Genomic DNA, 27,287 nt, shown 5'->3' with positions numbered 1-27,287 from the left:
CTCTGGTAACGAATGCCTTACACAAGCAGACAGGGTTGTCCAGGCCAAAGCAGATGATGTATTTCACTGCATCCTGACTATACTGGATAATTAGTTGTGGCTTGGTCTGAATGTCCTCTGGAACTGCTGGCAAGATGTCGACTACCATGACACAAAATGCATGCGAATATCGTCCCAGGAGGCAGCTGGAATTAATGGAGTGCAAAGCTGGCTGAGTAGAACATGTGATTGGCAAATGCCTCTTTGTGTTTCAGCTCTCCGTCTAACGGATTGGTCAGAAACACATTTGGGTAGAACCTAAAGGTGGAAGCCTGGGCTACCAGGCTCTCTGGAGTCGGATCCTGTAGGAGAAAAGCTGGGTCTCCCGAGGCAGGCCTATACCTCCTGTCTATTTACCTATAGAGTATTGGCAAGATCCTAGCTTTGCCTAGGTGCCAAACAGTTTGTCCGTTAAAGCCTCATTATAAGGCAGGAGGGGTTCCTGTGAGGTTTGTCCAGGCTGCATGACCTCAGTGAAGATGTTTGTTTGGACCTTCATAATCAGTCGGTGTAGGTCTAAAACCTCTGCTGCTCTTCATAAAACTATAGCAAAGGAGTAGATTCTTCAGTTGAGCAGTAGGGGTAGGAACGTGGAGACCAGGATCAGGTGCAGTTTCAAGCTCCAAATAGATTTTTGTTGTGTATAGTTGGCATCATCGTCGTGTTCAGGAAATGTATAATTTAGAAAAGCGCCTATGAATAAGCTAAGGGTCGATGGGGGTGCAACTTCTGTTGAGGTTGCGGTGGATTTGTTTAGAAAAGGCACCATATGGGGCATCTCCATAGCAGAGTCAAGGGGCACAGTCAGCGTCAGGGACAGATCTGCTGGGGGTGGGCTGACTGGAGGCCCCTTTGAATCCAGAAGTACCAACCGTGCTCCAGAGGGGTGCTGCAGCATCGCCAATTGACCTGGGAACTCGGGTTGAATCGGGATCAAAGCCGGGATCAGTTCAGAGGTCAGAAATTGAGACTGTGACTTGAAGGTACCCTGGGGGCCACACAACTCCTCGTGGTGTGAGTGGCTGGAAGAGGGGCAGTTGTGCATCGAATACTTGTGATTCTTTTTCTTTGGCTTATCCAATATATGTATAGCTTGGCCTCATAACTCGGGATAGCCTTCAGATTAATCAGAGCGCATTTATTGCATGAGGCCAAGTCATGTGAGCAGCTCAAACACCACAGACAGACCATGTGAGAGTCCGTCACTGACTTTTGTTTTGGCAGACGTTACAATGTTTGCATCTTATCATCTTAGAGGGAGATTTGTCCCTTGCACACTAGAAAAAGTTTGGAAATTTAGTTAGTCAAGTCTGACATAATTGAGGGAGCGAACTCTGGATCCATGTCTGAAGGCACGGAAATAAAGGAACTTCGCAAAGTGAAGTATCTGTAGTTAGAGGTATCTATCAGAAATAAAGGCCTACATAGGGCTCAGATTCACCCTGCATTTGAATGGAACCACCACCCGGATGGTAAGGGATGAGTCACAGTCAAGCAAAAAATCTCCCCATTGTATCAAAATATCTACTGTGGCTGCCACAACAATCTAGATCAGGGATATAATCACTTTTAACCATATCAATTGTACTTTATAATATTGGCAACAGCTCACTTGAAAGGAAGGTTCCATAACAGTCCCTTCTCTAATGTCACCAATAATCCATAACCCAGACTTATTGTCGGGAGTCACAGATCTTAGATTTAAAAGAAGGAACAATATTAGCCCATCTCTATTAATTACAGTTCCTTTGCATGATTTCTGGTTGGCTTAGGATCAGAGCAGAAACAGGACTGAGGAGGAACTGCTGTTCTCGTGTGAGCTCCTTTCTTGGAGTTGTGAATCCCTGTTGGTTACTGATCATGCCTTATTTTTCTCTGACGCATGGGGCATTCAATCCTGCAAATATGTTTCAGGTTGTTCTTTTTCTGAATGCGGAGAAATAAAGAAGAATGTAAGTGCATAGTCCTCGCCTCCCTGTCCTTAATAGAATTGCAACTTTCCTTCACAAAAGCTTGGAAATGTTCTATTCTTCCAGCATATATCTGACATATGACTTTTGTGCAGATGGTGCTAAACTTGAGCGTATATTATAGATGACTTACCAAAATATCAAACATGCAAAGTAAAGATGTTTTTTCCTTTATAAAAAAAACATGCAGGCATGAGGTAGTCAGAAGGGCCAAACTGCTCAAATGTGTATACAGCAGAGGTCCAGAGTCCTCCCCCAAAAATCTGAAAACAAGGCAAAGAGATGGATTTTCTAAACTCAGGTGTTATGTTGGGTAAGAGTTGTACAAAACAGGCAAGTAAATAGGCACATTTGGATAGGCACATGGTTGCAACACGTCTGAAGTGCATGGTCTGCTACTGACTGTTGAGGGGTTCAGGATCATTCTCTGAAGGTAGGATGAGACCAGGATACTCAGCCAAAGGAAGAGCTGTATACAAAAGGAGGCAACATAGTTCTGATCCAACACTGATGTAGGTGCATGGGCTCCCAATATGGACAGCATCATCGGGAATATCATGAGTAATACAGTGGATAACCATGTCAAGAGCCATCTCAATGTCAACTGTAAGTGGTGGTGATACCAGTGTTGGTCTAGGCAATCAGACCTGGTCACACCAGGTGCTGTGAAGGAATGATATTGACCCCTCACCTTGTTGGAAGAGATATTTCTAGAAGGAGCTTAACTAATTGCCAATATTTTGCCCATAGGGAAACTCCCATTGGTTCCCTCAACATCCTCTGTTTCAGCTTCTGACACATCTTGCATTTCCTAATGGTGTTAGAATCTGGAGAGCAGACTGTGGTACACAAACAATGATGCGTAGTCCACTTGTAGTATAAGATTCTTCTTTATTAGATGGTAGGTAGGTGGCAGGTTACAGGATAGTAAGATACAAGTATAAACCCCACCAGGAGAGAGCTACCAGCTCCTATTTACCACACAGACCATAAGAATGTTGTGCGTCCCCTTCCAATTCTTCGTTCCACCGCAAGAAGGACACCACATTGGTAGCTGACATGATGTTCAGGAGAAGAAGCAAAAAAAAGAAAGCACTGCGACATAAAAGAAGGATAAAGCCACCTGCCCTCAGAGAAATGTTGGAAAACCATGAAAAGTGAAACGAAACAGACTCACATATAATGGTGATTAAAAAAAATTTGGGAAGATTGCAGTGTTCAAAGGTCCTTAAACAATGAGTCAAAAACATACTGACCCTGCAGAGGAAGATGGGGCAGGACATCTTCTGAAATTCCTAAATTGTATATGTTAGTCTTTCATTGCAATTACACGTCGGTTTGGTTCAGTTTTAAGCGCTTATTTAGAGTGTTTTTAGCACGTATGCTTTTATAACAGTTGTGGAGCAACAGGCTACATTTATTCAAAAGATAAAATGAAAGATATGAAATGTTTGCACACAAAAAGAGGTAGGAATGTAAATGTCACGCTTATTGAGTTTAAGTGGCATGTGTTCTGTGTGGAAAAACTGCCCTGAATGGGATGGTGGTGTGAGGGATTATTAGCAGCCTCTCACCCCTCCTCACTGCATGCTTCCTCCTGCACAGCGTGAGAAGGGCATTGTTGAGGCAGCAGTCTCACCTTGACAAATGTGTGACTACAGCAGTGGTCTTCAAACTTTGTGATGCAGAGAACCCCCATCAAAATGTTTTAGGCGCTAGGACCCCCTGCCGACACAAATGTCTAGAACCTGGTTGCACCTCATAAGTACCAGTTTAACACCCAAATATTGAAATAAGCAACAAAAAGGTGACCAGTACAACTTCACAAAAGGCCTACAGAGCGGTAACACCTGTTGCTCCTTTTATTAACATTTGAATCTTTTGAGTAAATATATATTTTTTTAAAGCAGCAGATTATGCGGCAGATGTTGGATTATGTGGCAAATGCGGCAAATCTATAATTATACTAAAATTGCTGCGGCAGCACAATCACATAATTCCAGTGGCCCTTGGTATAAAAGCTGTAATGCATGGGCTGATACTTTATTGCATTACATTAGAGGAAAACCATACTATATTTCATGGGGTGCTGACAGCTTGGCATTTACAGCTGCATGTAACTGGGGGTAGCTAAACATCATTTATCATAATTAAAACATACGTATATGTTTTAGGTCTTTCACCGTGAGGTAGCTACATATAAAATAACGGGCAGCTTCAATGAATAATAAATACATTTTAGGAAGGTGTTACTCAGTGGGAAATGCACTTAAATAAATTATGAAACCTGTATTAGTTAATGCACTGCAAAAGTCTTTAAGAAACCAGAGAGCCACAAAATTAAATCGTGGTTGGTGCAGTGGAGAATAGTGACCAGTGTATGTTTAGTGCAATGAGGTCACAACCCTTGACAGAAAGCACTGTGAATATGTAAGTCTTTATTTTATACTTGCATTACATAGTTTGAAAAACAGGGGACCCCTACGCGAAATAGATTTGCTATAGGTAGGGCAAAAACAGTTTTGAAAAGAAATTATAGCAAACAATTAATAAGAAAATGCCAAAACCTCTCATTTAAATACTCGTGTGTATAGCTACGACATTCACACAATCTTATATGATTATGATCACAGAGAGATGTATATTTTGTTTTTCAAGAATCTTTTATTTTTATTTTATAACAATAGTTGTCTGATTATTTTGAGTGTCCTATATAGGCTCTTTAAATAGATGATTATAATATAAAATTCAATATTTCATTTGATAAAGGTATACACATTTAAAGAAAAACTTGAAAAATATAAACACATATCACAAAAACCAACAAAGACAAGTCGGTCAATGGTCTATTGTAGTGGGCAAAAGCGGTGAGTATTGGCACTACGCGCGTTTCGGCATTCTGCCTTCATCAGGTGACCGTCATTCACGTGTATACTGTACAGGACAACAAAGACTATAAAAAATACAAAAACATACATATAATTATATTGAGAAATTTAAAAAGTCGTAGCATAATGGTATTTACAATTTACAATTCGAGAGGGTATAGGTCATTATTTACATACAAATATATACAATATTTACATACAGTAGCTCATGACATGATTGGAATTAGCTCTTATATATGTTCCAATGGAAGACACTCTTGTTATCAATTTTTACACTTAGTTGCAATTGGATCTGGTATATACGTACACCATCAATTCTAAGGGACCATATCGTCATGAGGGATGTAACTCGTTTTTATTTCGCCAATAGAGAACATGAGGCTATTAGTATAAAGACCATGCAAGAGACATGTCGTTCATAAGTTAGAGTTTTGGTTCTTAATTGGCTAGCCCTCCATTATATGCCCATACTGATGGTAGCATAGATATAACATGTTTTAATTTTGAGTACGTTCGCACATAATGTCATAATTTCCTCAGTTTTGCAAGCAGCTCAGACAATAAAGTCATAGGATACACATTAAGACACATTTATTCGTTAAGGTATGTTTTATATGGCACATGAACAGGTCTATCTATTCTGATGAAAGACAACCTGATATACCTTTTACTTCAAAGATCTATATTCTAAATTTTAGACACATTTCATATCAGACCATTATATAGGACAGAACTGACAGATATAATTCCCTGTATATGGCTGGAATAGATATCTATATTACAGGTGATTACAGATTTACACTTTGGTAATGTCTACTCCTATTGTAATAGTATGGATAAGTCCCTAAAAACGGTAGCATGAGTATATATAATAGGATCATTTAGAGGGATTACCAACCTTTTTTTTGATAATACAATATCGCTATGTAGATAGTGGTGAGATTCGTTTGAAGATCCTCATAGATTATCACGTCTAAATAAAGAGTGAGTATAGCCATTAGTTACTATTTTGGTCAAACGTGCGAATTGAATAGAATCCACGTATATATTTACCGTTTTAAAAGTTGGCTGTCATGAAAATGTAAGATTATGAGACCCAATCTGTGGTCGAGGTGCTTGTTCCAATATACTTTTTTTCTTTCTTTTTTCTCTTCCCCAAAAGCCTATACTCAGAGGCCCCTGAATGGGAACATTGTCTGTGTCACTGGGGAAATATAAATATACATATGTAATGTTTGTGTAGCTTCGGTCTGTATAAATTACTTGATATCAAAAGTATAGACAGAAAGCGGTACCTTTTCCTAGATATACTGAAAATCTTGAAACGTCATGTTTGGGAGACTGGCAAATATAGTTTGTAATCTCTTCTTTTGCTGTTAAAGATAAGAACAGATATATATATGTATCTCCCTCGAGCATCAAAAAAGCCACTCGATATATATGATACGAAGATAGAGCTCAAAAGAGTGTATGGCTGAGGTATTACCTTATAGAAGATGAAAAAGGACAATTTCGCCGTATTTTGAATGGAGGATGACGTACATCATATAGCTTTGGTGGATATACCGTACTAAAGAAGAGGGTATAAAACAGCAGATTACACGCTAGCTCAGCATCGGCCAACGAGCGTCTACAGAGCACAATCATAGTGCTTGCGAGGGTGGTAGCTGTAATTTGCTTACCTTCGTTTTGCAGGGTAGTATACTTTGGCCAGATCTCCCCTCGACGTGCCGGTGGTTCAAGAACAAAGGAGCTTCTGAACCGGCGGTATATATTGGCAAACGGCCCGCCAAAAGAGAGGTACAATTAATTGCACCTGGCGCCGGTGAATGCCTGGCGCATATTCAGTGACGCGGTAATACTGGGACTCGATGTCATGAAAATAAACAACGGACTTTCGCGAACTTGTCTGAGAGCAAGTTTGAGTTGAACTACATATGGCAGCAGCCTATATGTTTAGATAGTGTCCAATGGCGCATATTGAAAGACTTGATGTCATAAAAATAGACAACGGACTTTCACTGGCATGTCTACACCCTTATTATGAGACAGCTATAAAAACGGCCTCATATATGGATATTATTGGGGCAATAATGCAAAAAAACCGTATTTAGCGCGGCCCCCCATATCAATATAAGGTGGTTCAATGAGTAAAGTCATGATGTATACAAATTGGTATAAGGAAAAGAGGCGATGGTGCATATATGCCGTATGTATGGGCACTTATATAATATCAGTAACCGGGGTGCCCAAACCGATAGACAACAAATGGGCGCAGATATATTGGTTTTAACCAGGGTGATCATACTGATGGATGACAAATATAATGGCATGAAAACATGTTGTTACATAAATATCCCAAGTAGAGATAAGAGTTGAAATTATCACTTTCGGGATATTTATAAAAGATAGACTTCTTACTATGTAGACATATCAAAGTACAGCTTTACTGTATATCTCTTATAGTAAATGGTATCTTCAATCTTACAGAATCGCTTGTTCCCATGGAATGTCCTGGTTTAAGCCTCGTGTGAATGTATTCAGAGAAAAAATCCAGAATACCTCCCGGTTTTTACGGACTTTGTCTGGACATAGGCCTTCACGTGTCTCAATATGTTCCAGGATAATCCAACGTACATCCTCTGGTTTGTGATTCTGTTCGATATAATGGCTAACCATCGGTGCATTTAATTTTTGGGTTCTGATTGCAGATTTATGTTCTGTGAGCCTCGTGTACAGGGACCTAGAGGACTCACCGACATAGCCCAAACCACAAGGGCATAGAAGCAGATATACAATATTTTTGGTTTTACAATTCACCATACCTGTCAATTGGATTTTTACTCCATTGTGGTCTTTATACTAATAGCCTCATGTTCTCTATTGGCGAAATAAAAACGAGTTACATCCATCATGACGATATGGTCCCTTAGAATTGATGGTGTACGTATATACCAGATCCAATTGCAACTAAGTGTAAAAATTGATAACAAGAGTGTCTTCCATTGGAACATATATAAGAGCTAATTCCAATCATGTCATGAGCTACTGTATGTAAATATTGTATATATTTGTATGTAAATAATGACCTATACCCTCTCGAATTGTAAATTGTAAATACCATTATGCTACGACTTTTTAAATTTCTCAATATAATTATATGTATGTTTTTGTATTTTTTATAGTCTTTGTTGTCCTGTACAGTATACACGTGAATGACGGTCACCTGATGAAGGCAGAATGCCGAAACGCGCGTAGTGCCAATACTCACCGCTTTTGCCCACTACAATAGACCATTGACCGACTTGTCTTTGTTGGTTTTTGTGATATGTGTTTATATTTTTCAAGTTTTTCTTTAAATGTGTATACCTTTATCAAATGAAATATTGAATTTTATATTATAATCATCTATTTAAAGAGCCTATATAGGACACTCAAAATAATCAGACAACTATTGTTATAAAATAAAAATAAAAGATTCTTGAAAAACAAAATATACATCTCTCTGTGATCATAATCATATAAGATTGTGTGAATGTCGTAGCTATACACACGAGTATTTAAATGAGAGGTTTTGGCATTTTCTTATTAATTGTTTGCTATAATTTCTTTTCAAAACTATACTTGCATTACACACAGTACGAGATGGACCGCTACAAAATGTGCAAAATGTTTTACAATAAAATGATGCTTCCAAAATATATGATCTGCTTCCAGAATATAGGGGGTTATTTATAAGCCCCTTGCGCTGCAGGTGCATCATTTTTTATGATGCTCTGGTTGCGCAGAATGCAGACCCATATCTATGAGGCCGTGCAAAGTCACTTTGCGTGGCTTTTCAGGGCCTCCTAGATATGGTGTAAGGCAACGCAGCACAAGTCGATGCGTTGCCTTACACTGCACCAGGGCATTGCGGTGGATTTTCCCTTGGGTTTTGACATATTCTCAGATGTACAAAGATCTGTAAACCTAAGGATGCGTCAAAACTTTAAGCTGCCCCTGGGAATGCATAACAAGGAGAAATATCTTTATTACACCTCAATTGTTTCATCTTTTTATGTGTAGCACAAATAGACAAAGGAAAAAGCCTCCATGGGTTGTTTTTGCGCAGCAAGGCATGCCTTCTTGCACAAAAACAATGCATACGCCCTTGTACCATGGTGCAAGGGTGCCTGCGTTGGCCCTAGGCACCACCTTATCTTATAAATATAGTCCATTCCTGCTCTTTTGAATTGGCATGGGGCAGTGCAGCAAAAATATATGGGGAGATGCCTTACACCATTTCATTATAAATAAACACCGCCAGATTATAGTAACATATAGACCATATGTAATGCATTATTTTTTTTACATAAGAGTCCCTTCAACACATTCTCAGGGATAGAAAGCGCTATGTAAATACAAAGACAATTAAATACCAGCACTTCGCAGCTCTACCAATCAAAAAGTTTCAAGTGATGTGATCAATTTACTGCAATAGCACTCTCCTGTCCTGAGAAATCAAGCCAGGCAGAGAGCTAAACACACCTTTCTGCCAGTGTGCTGCTGGCCTGAAAGAAATGCAAATGTGCACAACGAGTTAATCTGCAAATTCTGTACATTTGCAGATTAACTCATTGTGCACATAAGCACATTCGCATTTCTTTCAGGCCAGCAACACACTGGTAGAAATACATGATTAGCGGTCTGCCTGGCCACGATTTCCCAGCACAGGAAAGCATTTTAACTAATCGTCTGGGCCGTTTTCTTTTCACAAATAAAGTGCTTGACACCCTTTCCATGCCTCCACGGACCCCCTGGGGGTCGCGCCCCACAGATTGAAGACCTCTGGACTACAGGGAGCCGCTCCCGCGCCAATCTGAGCACACACGACTATGAAACTCGATAGTCGATATCACTGAAGTGTGTCTTTGAACAACCCCTGGTTGAAAGGGACATTTATCCACTCCTACAGAATCAAGGTAGGACACAGGGGGTATTTACATGGGATCAAGGGTCCTGAAGACAGCCGTATAGACCCTTTGGAGGGCTAAAACCGGCTGAAGCAAGCATGCAGTGAGGAGGGGTGAGGGGCTGCTAATAATCCCTGACACCACCATCCCATTCTTCTTTTTAACCCTGGCCGGATAATCCAGGAATAAGGCATAAAGGGCAGACATATCCAAGTCAGTATTAGATTTCACAATCTGCACATTTAATTTGTTGATCCCTTTATTATTTCTATGTTTGTATTGTCTTCCCCTTCCCTTTCCTCCACCGCAGGCGCTGGTCTTCGCAGCGGTGTTAGTCAGCAAGTCCTATGATGAAGCATGCCACAACTCGTGGGTGAGGGCAGGTTTTCCACATTTAGCACATGCCACTTAAACTTAATAAGTGTGAAATTTACATTCCTACCTCTTTTTGTGTGCATACAGTTTACTCGGGTAGGTTGGGGTAGGAAGTTGTTCTCTTCCCCCTTCTTTATGTGTGTTGGAGATATAAAATGTTGCGTGCTACAGTCATGTTTTTTTTTATGATTTGCAAAATTGAACAAGAATATTTAAAAAGAGTGTTCCATGAGCTCACACACATGTAGAGATATTCCCATGCTTGGGACTAGAAGACAGAATGTCATTATACAAAAATATATGGTACTCTTTGAATTCGAAATCCCGTACAATTGCTCACAATTGAGGTGTGCAGACCCTGGGCCTCATTTATGAGAAGTGACACATCGCTGCGTGAAAGTAGCGATGCGTCACTTCTCAGTGCGCCCTCCTTGCGACATGATTGATGCGTCATATTTACTGTATGACGCATCATGTCGCAAGGAGTTACAGATACGCCAGCATTTCTGACGTATCTGTATGGTGCAAAAGTGACGCATTGCTGGAGTGTGTCACAAAAGTGACGCAACTCCTGCAATGTTTCCTTTTACATGGGGAACGCCCCATGTGAAAGGGCTTGCATCAGTCTTACGCCTGCTGTGAGGCAGGCGTAAGATTTTGACGCATTTGAGTCCTAGAAGTGGCGCAGTGAAATCTGGTAGATTTCACTGCGTCACTTCTACGACCCTTTCCTGCGTGGGAACACCCCCCTGCATACATTATACCTGGCGCAGGTATAATGTAGCGAAGGGTTTACAAAGTGAGATGCGCCACTTTGTAAATATGGCGCAACAAGGCGCATTTTTTACATTGCTGGTGCGTCACAAAAAGTGACGCACCAGTGGTGCAAAGTGACGCAAGGGCTCATAAATGAGCCCCCCTGTCTCTAGCTACCAGGTCTGTGAGCGTCATTTCCCAATTTCATAATCAAAATATTGACAGGCACAATTCAATGAAAATGCGCACATGCAGGCACTTCAGACTTACGCTTATCATTTGCACAAATGTATTCATTTCAGGCTTCCGCAGAATCTCAATGAGAATGACAAGTAAAATGACGCAAACTGGAGTGCTCCAGGCATATTCCTAGACTATCATCTACTATCTTCCAGTGAAATGTCTGCACATTTTTGTAGAAACGCGTAACATCATATTTTTTTTCCTGTGGAGAAATATTTTCCCTATGGAGCAAAACCTTCCTTATCCCATTAAATATGACCGTGAAACTATTGCTTTTCCATCATGGGGTTTACTCCTGCTTTTCACAGAGGCAATAACTTGACAAATATTTAAGGCTTAAGTTTAGTACCGACTTTTGTTGGGCAGCTTTCCTTGAACGTACTGCCTGCCGCTCCTCATCAGGCTCTGAAGGACAGTCTGCAAAACTCTCTCACTAGCCTTAGTGACAATTCCAATGTGTGGATGACACTGGATAGGACCGCAGGTCCTCCGCTGTACTTTAGGATCAGGACATTTCCATCTACAGACCATTTACATGTATATGCGTCAAACACAATGAGAATTGGGCACTTATTAATTGTGGCTGAAACAAAGTCACTTGCCATAGACACAAACTACTACTATATTTTGGGGTCGTTTATGATTGCGCTGAATCCGCATCCTCCGGGCCGGAGGAAGCCATCGCCGGCCCGGAGGATGCGGATTCACCGCAGCAGTCAGAGAAAACACCCACCGCCAGATTATGATGGCGGTAGGAACAGCGGCGGACGGCAGGTCCGTCCACCGCTGATCCGCGGGGTGTTGACCGCAATTTGGTGGCGGTGTCTGCAGGACACCGCCAGCCAAATTAGGATGTGTGTGTGTAAACATGCTTTTCCGCGGCAGCTTTTCCGCCGTGGAAAAGCATGTGGTCTTTTGTTTTTGGGGGCCCGTTGCAAGCCCCCAGGGTGTTGGGGGGCGAGGGGGTGCACATGGGGGGTACCTATGGTACCCCCCTGGTTTGGCATGCACAAGATGGCAGGCACCACGCGGTGCCTGCCAAGTTGTGCATGCCAAAGGTAAACATGCATATTGTACATTGCGGCGGGTGCTGCTTAAAGCAGCACCAGCGGCAATGTAATATATACGGGATGTGACCGCCAGGGTGGTGGTCACATCCTAATTGCAACGGACAGACCGCCGCTGCCCCTGCGGTCGGTCCCTCCACCTCGGGGGTGGCAGGCGGACGACGCAGATCCATCCGCCATCCTAATCGACACCATAGTTCCCATGTGAATGTGGTTGTACTGTTAGACTTCGAATGTGTGCCACTTTTTCTACCCATTTTAATCTAATGGGTTAGAATGATATCTGAGTCACCCGTAGTGTTCTTCAAATATATCAGACTATGGCTGTAATTAGTAATTAATCAAGAATTCAAATTCTTCAAAACTGAGCCCTTACCTTTTCTGATGCAGATAAGCTCGTGCACTCCACAATTTCGTTCGCCACCTGCAGTACAAAAAGATTAATTAGAACATACCGAGAAACTGTTCAGCACACAATGTGCACATTTAACAGCTCTTATGTGTATACAGCGCTGAACGACTGGAATATAATGTTCTGTTCTGTTGGCTTCACTAAACTTCGTTCATTCCTCTAATGTGAATTACATCTTCCTTCAGGGATCTCCAATTGTTCTCCTTCCAAATAGTGTTATTTCGTGGCGTTCCCTGAGCGTTCCAAATGTAACTGACATCTACTAATGCACGTATCTATTTAATATCTACAGTTTCAGATCTCCCTGGGATGTGTCCTAATACACGTATTTAGTAATCTGGGCGTTGGAAAGAAGGGCACGTTAAGCAGGAACAATGGAAACCTCTTTCTACCCTCAACCCATCACATGGTAATAAAGTCAGAAAAGAGGAAGGGTAGACAGCATCAAGCTGAAAACTATCCTTATTATTTCAACGCAATCTTTATTTACCCTTTTATGCACTTACACAACACGAATGTTCAGACACAGTCCAGATCTTCGTTTTGAAGACTGTACCCAAAGACACATGCAGGGCAGAATAAGCCCTTCATTTCATTGTATTTGTATTTATTACCACGCACACACATTGCCAGAAAAAACCTCAAGATTCAAAGCTTTGCAACATTAACCCCCTGGCTGCGGCCGGAATTCTGCGCCTGTGCGGCACATTCCGATCACAGGCGTGGTCATGACGGCTCCCGGCCGTCATCAGCACAGGCCCACCGTAACTGATGACGACCGGGAGCCGTCATCAGCACCGAAGGGGCATTAAGGATGTAAAAAAAGAATAAATCATACGACATAATAAGGAGACTACCGTAGGAGCCTCAGTAATCTTCTAGTACAAGCATGCGATATAGACCAAAAATTAGAGAATGGTGAAAGATAACAAGAGATTTTTTAGTTTAATTGAGAAGCTCTGCGATCGTTTAGGATAATGTACATCTGACGGTAGTTTGAATACGCCACACCAATAACATTTTATTTTCCTAACATTTTAACTATGGGTGTTCGCCCACAGAATTGGCACACTTTAGCAACTAAATTTCGCCATACACCGCGTGGCGGAATTTTATCCCTTCGGGCTCTAAAATGCGAGCACAAGTGAGACTTGGTTCCCCTACCGCCATTTTCAAACCCGAACAGCTGCGGGCGGTTAAAGGGCTGATTTTTTTGTAGATTTTCTGCCGCTTGAGTAGATTTTCTACTTGAGTGGCAGCAAAATCAGCTTGACTGGCGGGGGCTTTTGCGTACTGCATGGTGTTGTTCACGCTGATTTTTCAGCGCTGCTCACGCTGCTGGTGCTAAATTGCAGCGCAACATGCATATTTCTGTTCATCGGTCGAACCCTGCTGAAACTTGCAAAGTTTTTATGGAACTCCGCAGAATTCCGCACAGTGAAACTCTGCGAGTTTCGCACACCCCTAATTTTAACAGCAAGCCAACTGATCAGAGGATTGATGCAGGCTAGGGTACCTTGGTTTGCATGTATGCATACATGTGGTATATGTATTCAGGGTCGGACTGGGACCAAAAATAGGGCCCAGGCATCCAAATAAAAGTGGCCCTCATTAGTGAATTAGAAAGTTAAAAATGTGCTCCAAGTGAGATCGTTTTCAAGTTGTAGAATCAAACAGTATGAGTGTTTTTTGTAAGGTACGGGAGACTGCATGGATATGAGCTTGCTGCAGTCAATGTTTGTTTTAATATCATGGAAATCAACAGTATAACACGGTCCAGCACATCTTAAAACATGCCCACAAACAGCCAGAAAAAATGCTCCAGAGAGTGACCTGGCAGACCAGCCCTTCAGGCACTGCCCGATTGCCCTATAGGTCAGTCCGATCCTGTTTATATAGCACAAACAAAGCCAAATGCACTGGAGCGCTATACAGCCCCAACACAAAAACATAAACTAACTGCATTCCATGAAATACATTAAACCTGACCTTTAAATAGAAACCATCCCAACTGCTCAGAATATCTAGTAATATAAGTATAATTCTTCGGACAAAAGCTGGTTCGAATGGCACGATTTTGAAAAGCCTGATTCTGCCCATGGAAGATTGAGAGGTAGTTAGGCATACTGCTGACCAATAATATTCCTTGAAAGCACCACAGCCTGAATCAGGAATGTGTCAGGTGGCCCTGATCAGAAAGGGCCAGATTTCCAATACACTGTATAGCCAGAAAACAGCTCACACTTGCAAATGAAAAGACTTAATTGAGTCAAATACGACACCAAGGGCCAGATATACATAAGACATCGTTTACTATTACCAAATAGCAAATGTTTGTGATTCTCTATTTGGTAATCACAAACACCTGTGTACAACAAATGTGTGATTTACACATTTTTCAATTCCCAGTGGATGGCAAATAGACCCATCTTATTAATATTCATGAAGTAGGTCTTGGTTTGTGACCTATTGGGAATCACAAAAATCACAGGGATGGGGTCACCTGGGGTCAGCAGACCACCATATCTGTGATTGCTTGTCAAAAAGCATTTTGTTTTTAGAAATGCAGCATGTTTTCCTTAAAGGAAAAGAGAATATGTTTCAAAAATCAAAATGAAAAGTTGTCTTCTGATTTCTTAAGAGGAAGGTGTGTGGGTTTGTGTGAATCGGTTACAACCTACTTGAAGTAGGTGGTAAAATGTGAATGTTTTGTAACAGCATTCCGGTCACAAAACATTCCTACATACCGCTGTGATTCCGTATTAGGAAGGGACGCTCTAAACAATCCCCTTCATAATACCGAATCGCAAACCCAAATTGCGATTCAGTAAGAGGTTAACGAATCAAAAATTGGGCCTTTGTACATAACAAAATGCAAATCAGGCCATTTGTGAACGAAAAAAAGCTTTGTACATCTGGCTCAAGATTCCGCATTGAGAATGGTGTCTGAGAGGATGGGTAATTGAAGCCCAATGAAAATGAGTGCTCTCTACCAAACAGAAGGACCTCAGTCTTGACAGCATCAAGACCAAGAATACGTTACAGACATCATGTCTATTAGTTGTGGGCATTTAGTGATTATGAGTCCTCATGCAAATACACAAGCAACTGTATATTATCAATGTACCTTTGGCAGCACAGGCCGTGGGCAGTAATCAGCCTTTGCGAGGGGGACCATACAGACACTAAATAGCAAGGGGAGAGGGCAGTGCTAATTTGTAAAAGAACCAGTCTTGTGCCTACAGCCCTTCTCAGAAGCCCCTGGCTGGCGTACTGAAAACCAAGACTTTATAGTCTTGAATCTTCTTCTTGCCTCTATAATTCACAACAGACACTCCCTGCCCATTTATCTAACTCATGAAGGGTCTGGCTTTGTCCGTTTTTGATGGTTTTGTTGTCTTTCTCTTCCTCTTTCTTTCACCTTTGTGTGTTTTTCCTCACTGTTGTTCTGAGTAAATCTCTGATGAGGAAAAATAAGTTCCAGTCCCCAAAAATGTAAATGTAAATTTACCACTGCGCCTTTTACCAGGCCGGGTCACCCCCTTGCCTCCCACGCCTGCCGCTGCCTGCCTCTGCTTGCTGCTAGGACGACCCAGCCGCCGCTGGGCCGCCCGGATCTCCCCCTGCCTCCCACGCTTGCCGCTTGACCCAGGGACAGACCCGCCGCCGCCGCCGGACGCCCAGAGGTTCCCGCCGCTGCCCCCCTGCGGCCCCGCCCACCACCAGCCCATTGGCCGCCCCGCTCCCGCCACCCAGCTGACCCGCCCACCCGGCTCCTACTTATGACGCCCCCAGAGCGACCGCGCAGCGGGAGCACCGATTGAACGCCGAAGGTGCGCCAAAGGTAAGCCCGTCTATGCCCGTCCGCGCCCGGACCCCTGGCCCCCGCAGACCCCAGCCCACCCGCCGGACGTACGACGCCGCCACCCTCAACGCACTCAACGCCGGCCGAACCCCTGGATGCTACCGAGCCACCCCGAGACGCACCCACGGACCCTTCATCTGCCAGTCCTGCAAGTTCTCCTGCATCCGGACCTGCACTGCACCAGCGTCCACCAAGCAGAACACCAGCAGCAACCACCTGAAGTGCATCCTGCTCAACACCCGCTCCGTCCACAGACACGCCGTCGAGCTCTGGAACCTGCTCGACACCACAGCCCCAGACGTCGCCTTCCTCACGGAAACCTGGATGAACGCCTCCTCAGCGCCCGACATCGCCATCGCCATCCCGGACGGCTACAAGATCATCCGGAGAGACCGCGTCAACCAGACAGGAGGAGGCATCGCCATCATCCACAGGAACACCATCCGCATCACGACCAACACCGACGACACCATCGCACCCGCCGAACACCTGCACTTCCAGATCCACGTCAACCCCAAGACCACCCTCAGAGGCACCCTCATCTACAGACCCCCGGGACCACGCACACAATTCAGCGAGGACATCGCCGACTTCATCAGCCCGCTCGCCCTCCCCTCAGCCGACTACATCCTCCTCGGGGACCTCAACTTCCACCTGGAGAACAACGACGACCGCAACACCACCACCCTGCTGGAAAACCTCGCAAACCTGGGACTCAAGCAGCTGGTGACCACCCCCACCCACTACGCCGGACACACACTCGACCCGATCTTCTCTTCCAGCAAGGACATCGCCTTCAGCCACGCCACGGGACTCCAATGGACGGACCACAGCTGCGTCCACTTCAGCTTCAGAAGGACCACGCTCCACCATCACCAGCAACAGGCTCCCCGCAGAAGCTGGAACAAGATCACGGCAGACCAGCTCACTACGTCCTTGAGCAAGAACCCTCCCACCAGCACAACGAACCCCAGTCAAGCAGCCACCAACCTCACGAAATGGATCAGCGACTGCGCAGACGAACTCGCCCCGCTGAAGACCCCGCCGAGCAGACCCGGCAGCAAGAAAGCCCCATGGTTTAACGACGAACTCAAGAGCTCCAAGAAGAACTGCAGAGCACTCGAGAAAACCTGGCGCACAGACCCAACACCAGACAACATGACTGCCCTCAAGCTCGCCACCCGAAAACACCACCAGCTGATCCGCGCCACCAAGAAAACCGCATTCAAGGAACGACTGGACAACAACGCACACAACAGCAAGGAACTCTTCAACATCGTGAAAGAGCTCTCCAACCCCAACGCCGGAAACAACGACATCACCCCTTCGCAAGACCTCTGCAACTCCCTCGCCTCCTACTTCCACAACAAGATCGCGGACATACACAACAGCTTCAGCACTCAACCAAAGCACGCCACGACCGAACCACCGCCCCCCACCACCACCCTCCGCGCCTGGACCCCGATCAGCACCGAAGACACCATCCGCACGATGAACTCCATCCACTCCGGATCTCCGACAGACCCCTGCCCTCACCACGTCTTCAACAAGGCCGACGCTGTCATCGCACCCCACCTGCGGGACATCATCAACACCTCCTTCGACATCGCCACCTTCCCGGAGAGCTGGAAGCACGCCGAACTCAGCGCTCTACTCAAGAAACCATCAGCAGACCCCACCGACCTCAAGAACTACCGCCCCATCTCGCTGCTCCCGTTTCCCGCCAAAGTCATCGAGAAGACCGTCAACAAGCAACTGGCCGCCTTCCTCGAGACGAACGGATCCCTCGACCTCTCGCAGTCTGGCTTCCGGGCAAACCACAGCACCGAGACCGCCCTGATCGCAGCCACAGACGACATCCGAGCTCTGCTCGACAACGGAGAAACAGCGGCCCTCATCCTCCTGGACCTCTCCGCGGCCTTCGACACTGTCTGCCACCGCACCCTAGTACAGCGCCTCAGCAACGTCGGAATCCAGGAGAAGGCACTGGAGTGGATCACCTCCTTCCTCACCGGAAGGACACAGAGAGTCCGCCTCCCCCCGTTCAGATCCGAGGCCACAGAAGTCATCTGCGGCGTTCCTCAAGGCTCCTCGCTCAGCCCAACTCTCTTCAACGTCTACATGAGCCCCCTCGCAGCCATCGCACGCCAGCACAACCTGAACATCATCTCCTACGCCGACGACACCCAGCTGATCCTCTCCCTCACTAACGACCGCGCCACCGCCAGAGCCAACCTGCACGAAGGGATGACAGAAGTAGCCAAATGGATGTCGAACAGCCGCCTGAAACTGAACTCAGACAAGACGGAAGTCCTCATCCTGGGATCCTCACCCTCCACCTGGGACGACTCCTGGTGGCCCCCCGCCCTGGGCAGCGCACCCAAACCAACTGACCACGCACGCAACCTGGGCTTCATCCTGGACTCCTCCCTCTCCATGACCAGACAAGTCAACGCCGTCTCCTCGTCGTGCTTCCACATCCTGCGAATGCTACGCAAGATCTTCCGATGGATCCCCACCGAGACCAGGAAGACGGTCACCCAGGCCCTCGTCACCAGCCGTCTGGACTACGGCAACTCCCTCTACGCTGGAACCACCGCCAAACTCCAGAAGAGACTCCAGCAGATCCAGAACACCTCAGCACGACTCATCCTGGACATCCCCCGCCGAAGCCACATCTCCGGACACCTGAGAGACCTGCACTGGCTCCCGGTCAACAAGAGAATCACCTTCCGGCTCCTCACCCACGCACACAAAGCCCTACACAACCAAGGACCAGGATACCTCAACAGCCGCCTCAACTTCTACGCTCCCACGCGCCAGCTTCGATCGACCAGCCACGCCCTCGCCGCCGTCCCCCGCATCCGAAGAGCCACCACAGGAGGAAGGTCCTTCTCCTACCTGGCCGACACGACTTGGAACTCCCTTCCGACCCACCTCCGCCTGACCCAGGACCACCTCGCCTTCAGGAAGCAGCTCAAGACCTGGCTATTCGAGCAGTAGCGGACCACCCCCCCCCCCAGCGCCTTGAGACCCTCCGGGTGAGTAGTGCGCTATACAAATGCTCTGATTGATTGGTTGATTGATACTTGTATAGCGCACTACTCACCCGCAAGGGTCTCAAGGCGCTTGTACGAATACCGCTGTGGAACCCATCCTGGCTTTCCCTGTGAGGTGTCCACTCCTGGGCACCCCCAAGGTGGAGGCCAGGCGTCCTTAGCGTTGTGGGGGCCGTTGTGGAGATTAAGCAAGCTATTGCCCAGAGTTGCAGAGTGGGACTCCATGATTGGAATAGGCACCGAGGCGAGAATTATCAGGTCCGTGGAATTTTGAGCCCAAGACCCGCCGAGGCGGGGAATTGAACCCTGGTCCCGGGCTAGACCTCTGCATCAGGATCTGCCGCTCTAACCATTGAGCCACACTTCTCCAAATGAAAGCTGGTGGGCCCGACTGGCAACCCCCGGCTCAAATTAAGCACTGGAGAGGGGAAGGCCCTGGTGGACTTTGCAACCCACCCCTTGTGAGGCAAATCTAAACTGACCCAGCTGAACATGTGGATAGAGACCAGCAAGAAATGAATGGATTCAATCCAAGGCTCTCGGAGTCTCACACCCAGTCACTGCTCCAAACTCTCACAAAGATGCCCATGGGCTACAGTGGCAAATGTCACAGACAAATCAAGTAAGGACAAGCACAACTTGCCACCAGATATCTAAAACAGCTGTCTCTAGACCCGGGGGGGGGGAGGGGGGGGAGGCGGGGGAGGGAGGGGCACCAAAGTTAAAATCACAGAAAATAAAATTAGATTCCAGATAGTCTTGTAAAACTGAAGTTTCAATTGATTCCGTAATTTTAGCCCAGAATGGTAGTGAAGAAATGGGTCTATATTCGGCAAGCACATTAGAGTCGGGTCTAGTTGCGTTAATTGGGGCAGTTATGCACTTTTTAAATCTAATGGACACTAGCCTCATTGGTAAGAACTATTAACTAACTAAGTAACATCTGTATTCAAAATAGTTGTTCTTCGTAACCCTTGAACTGGAGCAATTGTCCAACCCGATGGCTGCAAATTTGCCCCTTCAAGTTCCACATGAAACTGACGACTCTTACGAAGGCCCTTGTTTCAGAGAGACATCGACTAGGAGTGAGGAAACAGGCAGGCTAAGATTCTGTTTAGGAGAGGCACACACTTCACTTGTCAGTTCAACAATCACCTGATGAAAGAAAGAGGCCAGAGTTAAAAAGAACTCTACATATGGCACAGCTTCAGACACCTCATTAGCTGGGAGCCAGCAATAGTTGATGCATTTATAATAATTCATGAGTGCTGCTGCATGCTGTGGTGTTTCGAGACCGACAGGGATCTTTTTTATGAATGCATAATTGCCTTCCTACAGGCATGGTGATGGGCTTGGATACTTTCCATGATAGAGGACTTTCTGTCATTTTCTACCTATTAATACATCAAGGATAATCTTAAACTTAGAGTTAATCTGATCTAACATACTGAAAACATTTAAGATAAATCCAGATTAAAAGTATTAATAAACAATTTTTATTCTAGCTGCAAGTCATTTACAGCTTTAACATTTCTAAAAAAAAGAACATACTTTTTTAACCATTTTGCTTAGCTTGACTTGGACGTAGGAATACCTAAAAAGAAGCTAATTAGAACATGATCTGGCTGCAGAATAGATGCCGTACATGGTGACACATGTCCTACACTTCATATCACTTTTTTTGCTCTTCGTCAGACCACACTCTAGTGACTTCAGGGCAGACAGGGGCTACTGATCATCAACCATGAAGACTGAGGTAATGTGCCACTGTTGTTCTACCCAGCTACGACTCACCAAAGTGGGCCCTGGGCCCCTGGCTCTTCACCCTCGGGCAGTGAGGGTGAGCAGTCACAGGCTTCTCTGGGAAGTAGTGTAGGGATGCTCAATCTCAAAGCTCAACAATCAACCAACAGGCACAATAAAATGAATGCCCAGCCCTCTGCTCATCTTTGCAAGAAAGAAGGTATTTTAACCACACAGTTATACTAAATAGTACAAACTACAAGGAACTTGCACAAGTCAGTGACTCTGGAAACTGTCTCATGTAGGCCCTACACCCACCCCAGTCTCACACTCATCCCTCCCAGCTGGACATCCGTGGTTGTAGGTTATCTAATCTCTAAAGGCAATCAGGAATAGCGCGAATCAGGCTCAAGTGCAGGTGTCATTACCCACAGTTCAAAAATACGTTCATTTTACCCCCTACTAAAGATAGCAGAGTTCTCGTAAGTCCTTTCCATTGCGGCCAGGCACCCAGAGTCACTCTACCACACACTCAAATGTGCTGCCGGAACCGGCGAGTCCTTGTCAAAGATCGCTGGAGCTATATGCGGGCTCCGTTTAGCAAAATATCCAACCAGGTTCTCCTTAAGAGGTCGCAGGTCTGTGTCCCATGGGGATGAGGTTAAGGATGGCTGCAGTGGTTTTGATGTCGCAGCTCTGCCATACTATATGCAGTCCGTAAGTTGGACGGTCGGCAGTACTTAAGGGTTGTGGGCCTGACCGGACTGAAGGTAGGGAGCCTCAGCAATCAGCAGTTGCAGCCCCCATCAGGGTCGCCAGCAAATTGCAATTGCAGTTCCTGTCTGGTCTCACTGTATTGCCATTTGAAGTCAGGCAATTGCAGCCCCAATGGGGTTTCGATAATCATGCAATCATGGTGTTGCTGTTCTAGCCAGGAACTGGAGTAGGAGACTGAGGAGCCCACAGGCACCAGGGTCCCTCCAAATCCCTCTTATGCAGTCTACCTCATCCTGGGTACACCACAGCCACATGGAAAGTGCTGGATTGTGTTCTTTTCGGAACAGTGTCTTCTCCTGCAGGGCCAGGCAGTTTCCTTCACTCTCTCAGTAGCCAGACAGACTTCTAGGTGTGCATGGGTCATTCAGCAGGAAATACAGAATTTAGATGATGCCCCCTCACCTCTGTGACACCAGCCTTGGTTGCACAGCAGTCTTTTAGTACTCTGTGGAGCACTACCATACTTGGTCATAAATGACTTGGAACTGGAGCAAAGTAGGGTGGTTTGAGTCCCACTTACAACTTCTAGACAGGGGATGTGGATCCACTGTCTCAAGCTGCAGAACTGGTTTGGGGTGGGTGTCCCTTTGAAGATGTTCAGACAAAGCTTTTGTGTAAACTGAGGTTTCTCACTCCAGGTAGCACTGGGTTGTCTCCACCCTGATACACCCACAGACAAGGACAAGAAAGAGGTGTGAGGTTTCTGCACCTGGCTGTCATCCGACTAAGTGAAGGCGTAATCAGGGAATAACAAAAGGACTGTTCTCACCTAGAGACTGCCTTACCTTTCACAACAGTGTCTGTAGTCCGACCAGTTACTCCTACAATCCAGCAAATTGCACTGCTCAGGAACAGTATTCAGCAGCTCCTTGCTCTTTGCTAACCAAAATGTGCATAGAATTTGTAACAGCAGCACTATCTCCATTCCTCACTTCAGTGTCATTTCCACTATCTTGGAGCACAGTCCACACCATTCATCTTGTGATAGGTCATGCCAGGGATATCCAAAATGGATGCCACTAGCCTCCATTACTCTGGTTCACCCACACCATGAACGTGTTACACATGCTATACACAAAAACACACTTAACACACACTTGTAATGTCAGGGCAAGGGCCTGAGCATGCACACAGAAGTAGGAGCATACACTTTACATTAGGACCAGTAGGCCGCAACCTGACTGACCTAGATAAAAAGGTCTGCTCACACTATATTTACTATTGATTGTGGTATCCTGCCACAATCGGTCTATGCAGTATAGTCTGTACGTCAGTAGTGAGGGGACACTTGGTGCACTTTACCATGTCACAGGTGAAGTCCAGGACCTCTCGTAGTCAGGGACAGGGCCAAGCCTCCGCATACATGCTTAGATTGGCATGATGCCAAGGCCTACATAAAAAGTCAGGATACAGAATATGTATAGTTTGGCACTCAGGCCATATATACCATGCAGGGGGCATTCCTTCCCCAATATTTTACTGCACAACATCAGCAAAAAGCATTTATTTTTCTCTATTAGCACTGGGAAAACCAATACATTTGCATTGGCAGCTAAAAGGTGAGACCTTTTGACCTTGCCAATGTTTGTTAATGGTAAGCGTCCTCAAACTCGTATACTGCTTACCAGGCAGCAAGTTAGAGCCCTTAGGAGTGGGCGAGGCTCGTTGGTATCTGAAAGTAGAGTCCAGCAGCCTGTAACTGGGACGCCCATGTCGCGTCACACTTTAACTGCAGGTCAAGCGTTTCTAAATTAAAAGCAGTTAGTGAACTTTACAGCGAATGCGGCCTCCAAATATAGCTGCCTCCGACAGCTGGTCGCCAAAAATGAGCTTATCTGTCCTGTCCTCAAGATCACTGGCAGCCCACGTGCCAGCGTCTAACTCTATGTTTTTATTGAAAATGTCATTTTAAATGTGCAAAAAAGAGCTTAATGTGCATTTATCAGAAAGAGTATTTACGCCCTGCACATATGCTGTCTGTAGCAATCTGGCACTTCCAATGTATTCCCTGACTTTGCACAATCAGGAAAAAGAGACTCATTGTCTGAACTTCTAATAGCTGAGACAGTTATAATTATTTTTTGCACAACTATTATTGATCACATGATCTGCTAAGCAGCAACACCTGCAGCAGGCAAATCACTCATCAGAATGAATGCTAAAGAGGTTTTTATAACCATGCGTTTTGTGCGTCCATTGTGTTGATATATTATTGTAATTTGTTGTACTGGTTTGCTGACATTCTTGAGTTGTTGTTTTGTTATGTTTTGTTCCTATGTTGTTTTGGTGTGTTGTACTGTGTTGGCGTGTTGTTGCATTTCTTTGCTCTGTTGAAGTGTTGTTCAAAACAGTTACGGCTCTAGCACATCCAGCCTCCACTTCCATCACAACGAGTCAAGAATTGTGTGATAAGACAGCGAATTCCTTTTTTAGGTCGAGCTGGAGAAATCAATGCGAAGCATTGCATCCAGCGAAGTATCTAATGTTGCCCGCCTCCTGGGAATCTGAGACAGGGGTCGGGCACGCGCGGCGATTGGTATCTGTGAACGCGCACATCCAGGCCGGCGCCGTGCACATCTCCTGCCTCAGATTCCCTGAAGTGTGCAAATACACACACATGCACACACACGCACGCAGGCAGGCACACAGGCAGGCACACACGCACGCACACACACACACACACTCGCACCCCCCCCCTTACCTCAGCCCCGCAGTGCTTTCCAATGTTCTTCACCCGGGCCCCGGGACTTCAGCTGCCGGACCTGAGAGGGCGGGGCTGCCTGCGCATGCGCGGCATTTCTAACCGGGGCTCTTCAGAACGAAAGTTAGAAATGGCGCGCAGGGACGGCTCTAGGCTCATGGTGGCCCTGTGCAGGGAGCGTAGGTAGGGGGCCCTGGAAGAGGGGGTCTGGGCGGGGCGGAGTGCGGAGGCCTGTGAAGAGGGGGGTCAGGGTGTTTGGAAGTGGAACAGAGCCGGAGGCCGCCAAATCCCTGCCAGGGGCCGCCACGCAAATATGTATCCCTCCTCAGAGGATTATTATATTAAGGATATATATTGGTGTGGTGGCCCCTGGGGTTTGGTGGCCCTGTGCAGGTGCACAGCTTGCACATGCCTAAGGCCGGCCCTGTGGCGCGCGTGCGCGGGCAGCCCCAGCCCTCCCAGGTCTCGTCACAGGCCGGAAACTGAGCTTGTTTTTATTGGTATCCACGGCTTGCCTTTTTTCGGTAGATCCAGATGAAATCCGTGTGCTTCTATGCAACTTTTCTAGGTGAAAAATAGTCGTGCTGTAGCTAGCTCTTAGTTGAGAGCTGGGCGAGCCGCGTAAAGAGTTTTACCTAAGGAGCGCCCCTGCCCGCAGCACTATGTTGGACTGTAACCTGCGGCTTGCAGTCCACGTCCACATATCAGCAACACAAATGGAACCCACTAAGCTGTCTCACTGAAGCGCGCAATCTTTCCCCCTTTGAAGCTGTCCTGGAGCCGCCCACTCGCTCATCATTCCCTTCATCTTCCCCCTGAAGCCCCTGTCGCTTCCCCTATCATTTCCTCTTTCTCTCCTCCTTATCGCCCCCTTTCTCTCTCCTCCTGCGCCCTCCCCTTTCTCTCTCCTCCTGCCTTTCTTCGGGCCCCCTCTCCTCGCACCTGCTCGGAACTGGTAGTGTTGTTGCACTGATAACACTGTCACAAAGCTTGTTCTGTGAACACATCGCTAAAATCAAACCTGTGCCTCGAAATGCAATCATGAGCCTCTTCTTGGGATGGGCCGGACCGGACGGATCCAGCCGCCCCCGGAGGTGGGTATAAACAGGGCACCGCAGGCCTCTGGCAGGTGAAAGCGCCACGGAGGGGTATCGCCCTGCACGCGTGCTCTAGGGTGTGGGCAGAGCAGGCATCTACAAGGTGGAAAGGTCAGAGGTAACCTTCCCAGCACACCAGCCTCAGCACTGCAATTGGGCAGAGCTGCCCCCTGGACGCAAAAGGGACAGGCAAGCTCCTGCGTTGCACACCTGGGCTGAGGCAGAGCACCCCTGAGAGCGAGTCAGATGAGGCCTTGTCCAGCACACCAGCCTCGGAGCTGTACCCAGAGCTTCCCTCTGGAAGCTGAAGGGACATACCTGCTCCGCTAACAGCGCTGTGCACCGTCCCCAGCGGTGCACACTTGGGCAGAGCACCCACTGAGAACATTTCCGGCGCTGCACAGCCTCCCGGCGCTACACGACATCCCCAGCGCTGCACAGCCTCCCCGGCGCTGCATGCCATCCCCCGCCCTGCACGCAATGCCCGGCGCTGCACAGCATCCTCCGCCCTGCACGCAATCCCCGGCGCTGCACAGCCTCCCCGGCACTGTCTCTGAAAGGTGAAGGGTCAGGGACAGGCTCACTCTGCCATCATCCTCAGCAGTGCCCCCTGGAAGGTGCACAGCCTCCGGCGCTGCACATCATCCCCTGCGCTGCACAGCCTCCCCGGCGCTGCACACCACTCCAGCGCTGCCATGGGGCTCTTCAGGCGCGATAAGAAGGAGTCCAAGGAGTAGGAGATTGCCCCGGCGGAGCCCATGACCAGGGACTGGCGCCTGGAGAGCGAGATGACGGTAGGAGGACTTCAGCTACTACGGCAAGAAGAGAGAGGGTGAGTGCGCAAGAGGCTGCTGGTCAGCCTAAAATGGGAGTACTGCGGCCCCAGTGGGTCATTGCATGGGCATGGCCGTGGGAACTGTGTCTCCATGGTCTGTGGGAGCATTGCACTGAGAGCCTCTGGAACACGTGCATCCTGCAATGAGTATCTGTAGCCACTAGCCAGTGTGCGCACGCGCATTTGGCATTATTTCACTCCTCGTGCATGTTTAAGGATGGGTTAGAATCTATTCGCCTACATACACCATTCTCCTCAGTATTTTAAAGTGTCTCTGGTTCTACTGACTCAGTTTGGGAGTTGATGTAAAAGAGGACGGTAATGAGATACTTACACCACAAAATGACAGGGGTTCATCCACCACCCATCCTCCTCTGCGCCCCCATTCTCTCCCCCCCCCAGGATGGTGTCACCCAGTTCCCGTCCCACCACCCTCCCCATCAGCGCCTTTTAAGCAGAAGAAGCGCCTTGTCAACGAACTGGAGCAATGACTTGGGACCACGTGTAC

At 46.6% G+C, this 27,287-nt stretch overlaps 1 protein-coding gene across 2 annotated transcripts in view; it reads right to left on the bottom strand.

Annotated features, from left to right (window-relative positions):
* The window catches only part of SYT14 (synaptotagmin 14), a 761,278-nt gene that overhangs the window by 585,441 nt on the left and 148,550 nt on the right, over positions 1-27,287 (bottom strand). For both annotated transcript variants that reach the window (XM_078649722.1, XM_078649721.1), the window contains one exon: positions 12,667-12,714. In XM_078649722.1, coding sequence (XP_078505848.1) covers positions 12,667-12,714 — 48 coding nt within the window. The remainder of the gene's footprint in view (positions 1-12,666; positions 12,715-27,287) is intronic.

The sequence above is a fragment of the Lissotriton helveticus genome, chromosome 6, assembly GCF_964261635.1.
Source record: "Lissotriton helveticus chromosome 6, aLisHel1.1, whole genome shotgun sequence".
NCBI lineage: Eukaryota > Metazoa > Chordata > Amphibia > Caudata > Salamandridae > Lissotriton > Lissotriton helveticus.
Note: the sequence above shows the minus strand (reverse complement) of the source record. Positions and strands in the feature narration are given on the sequence as shown.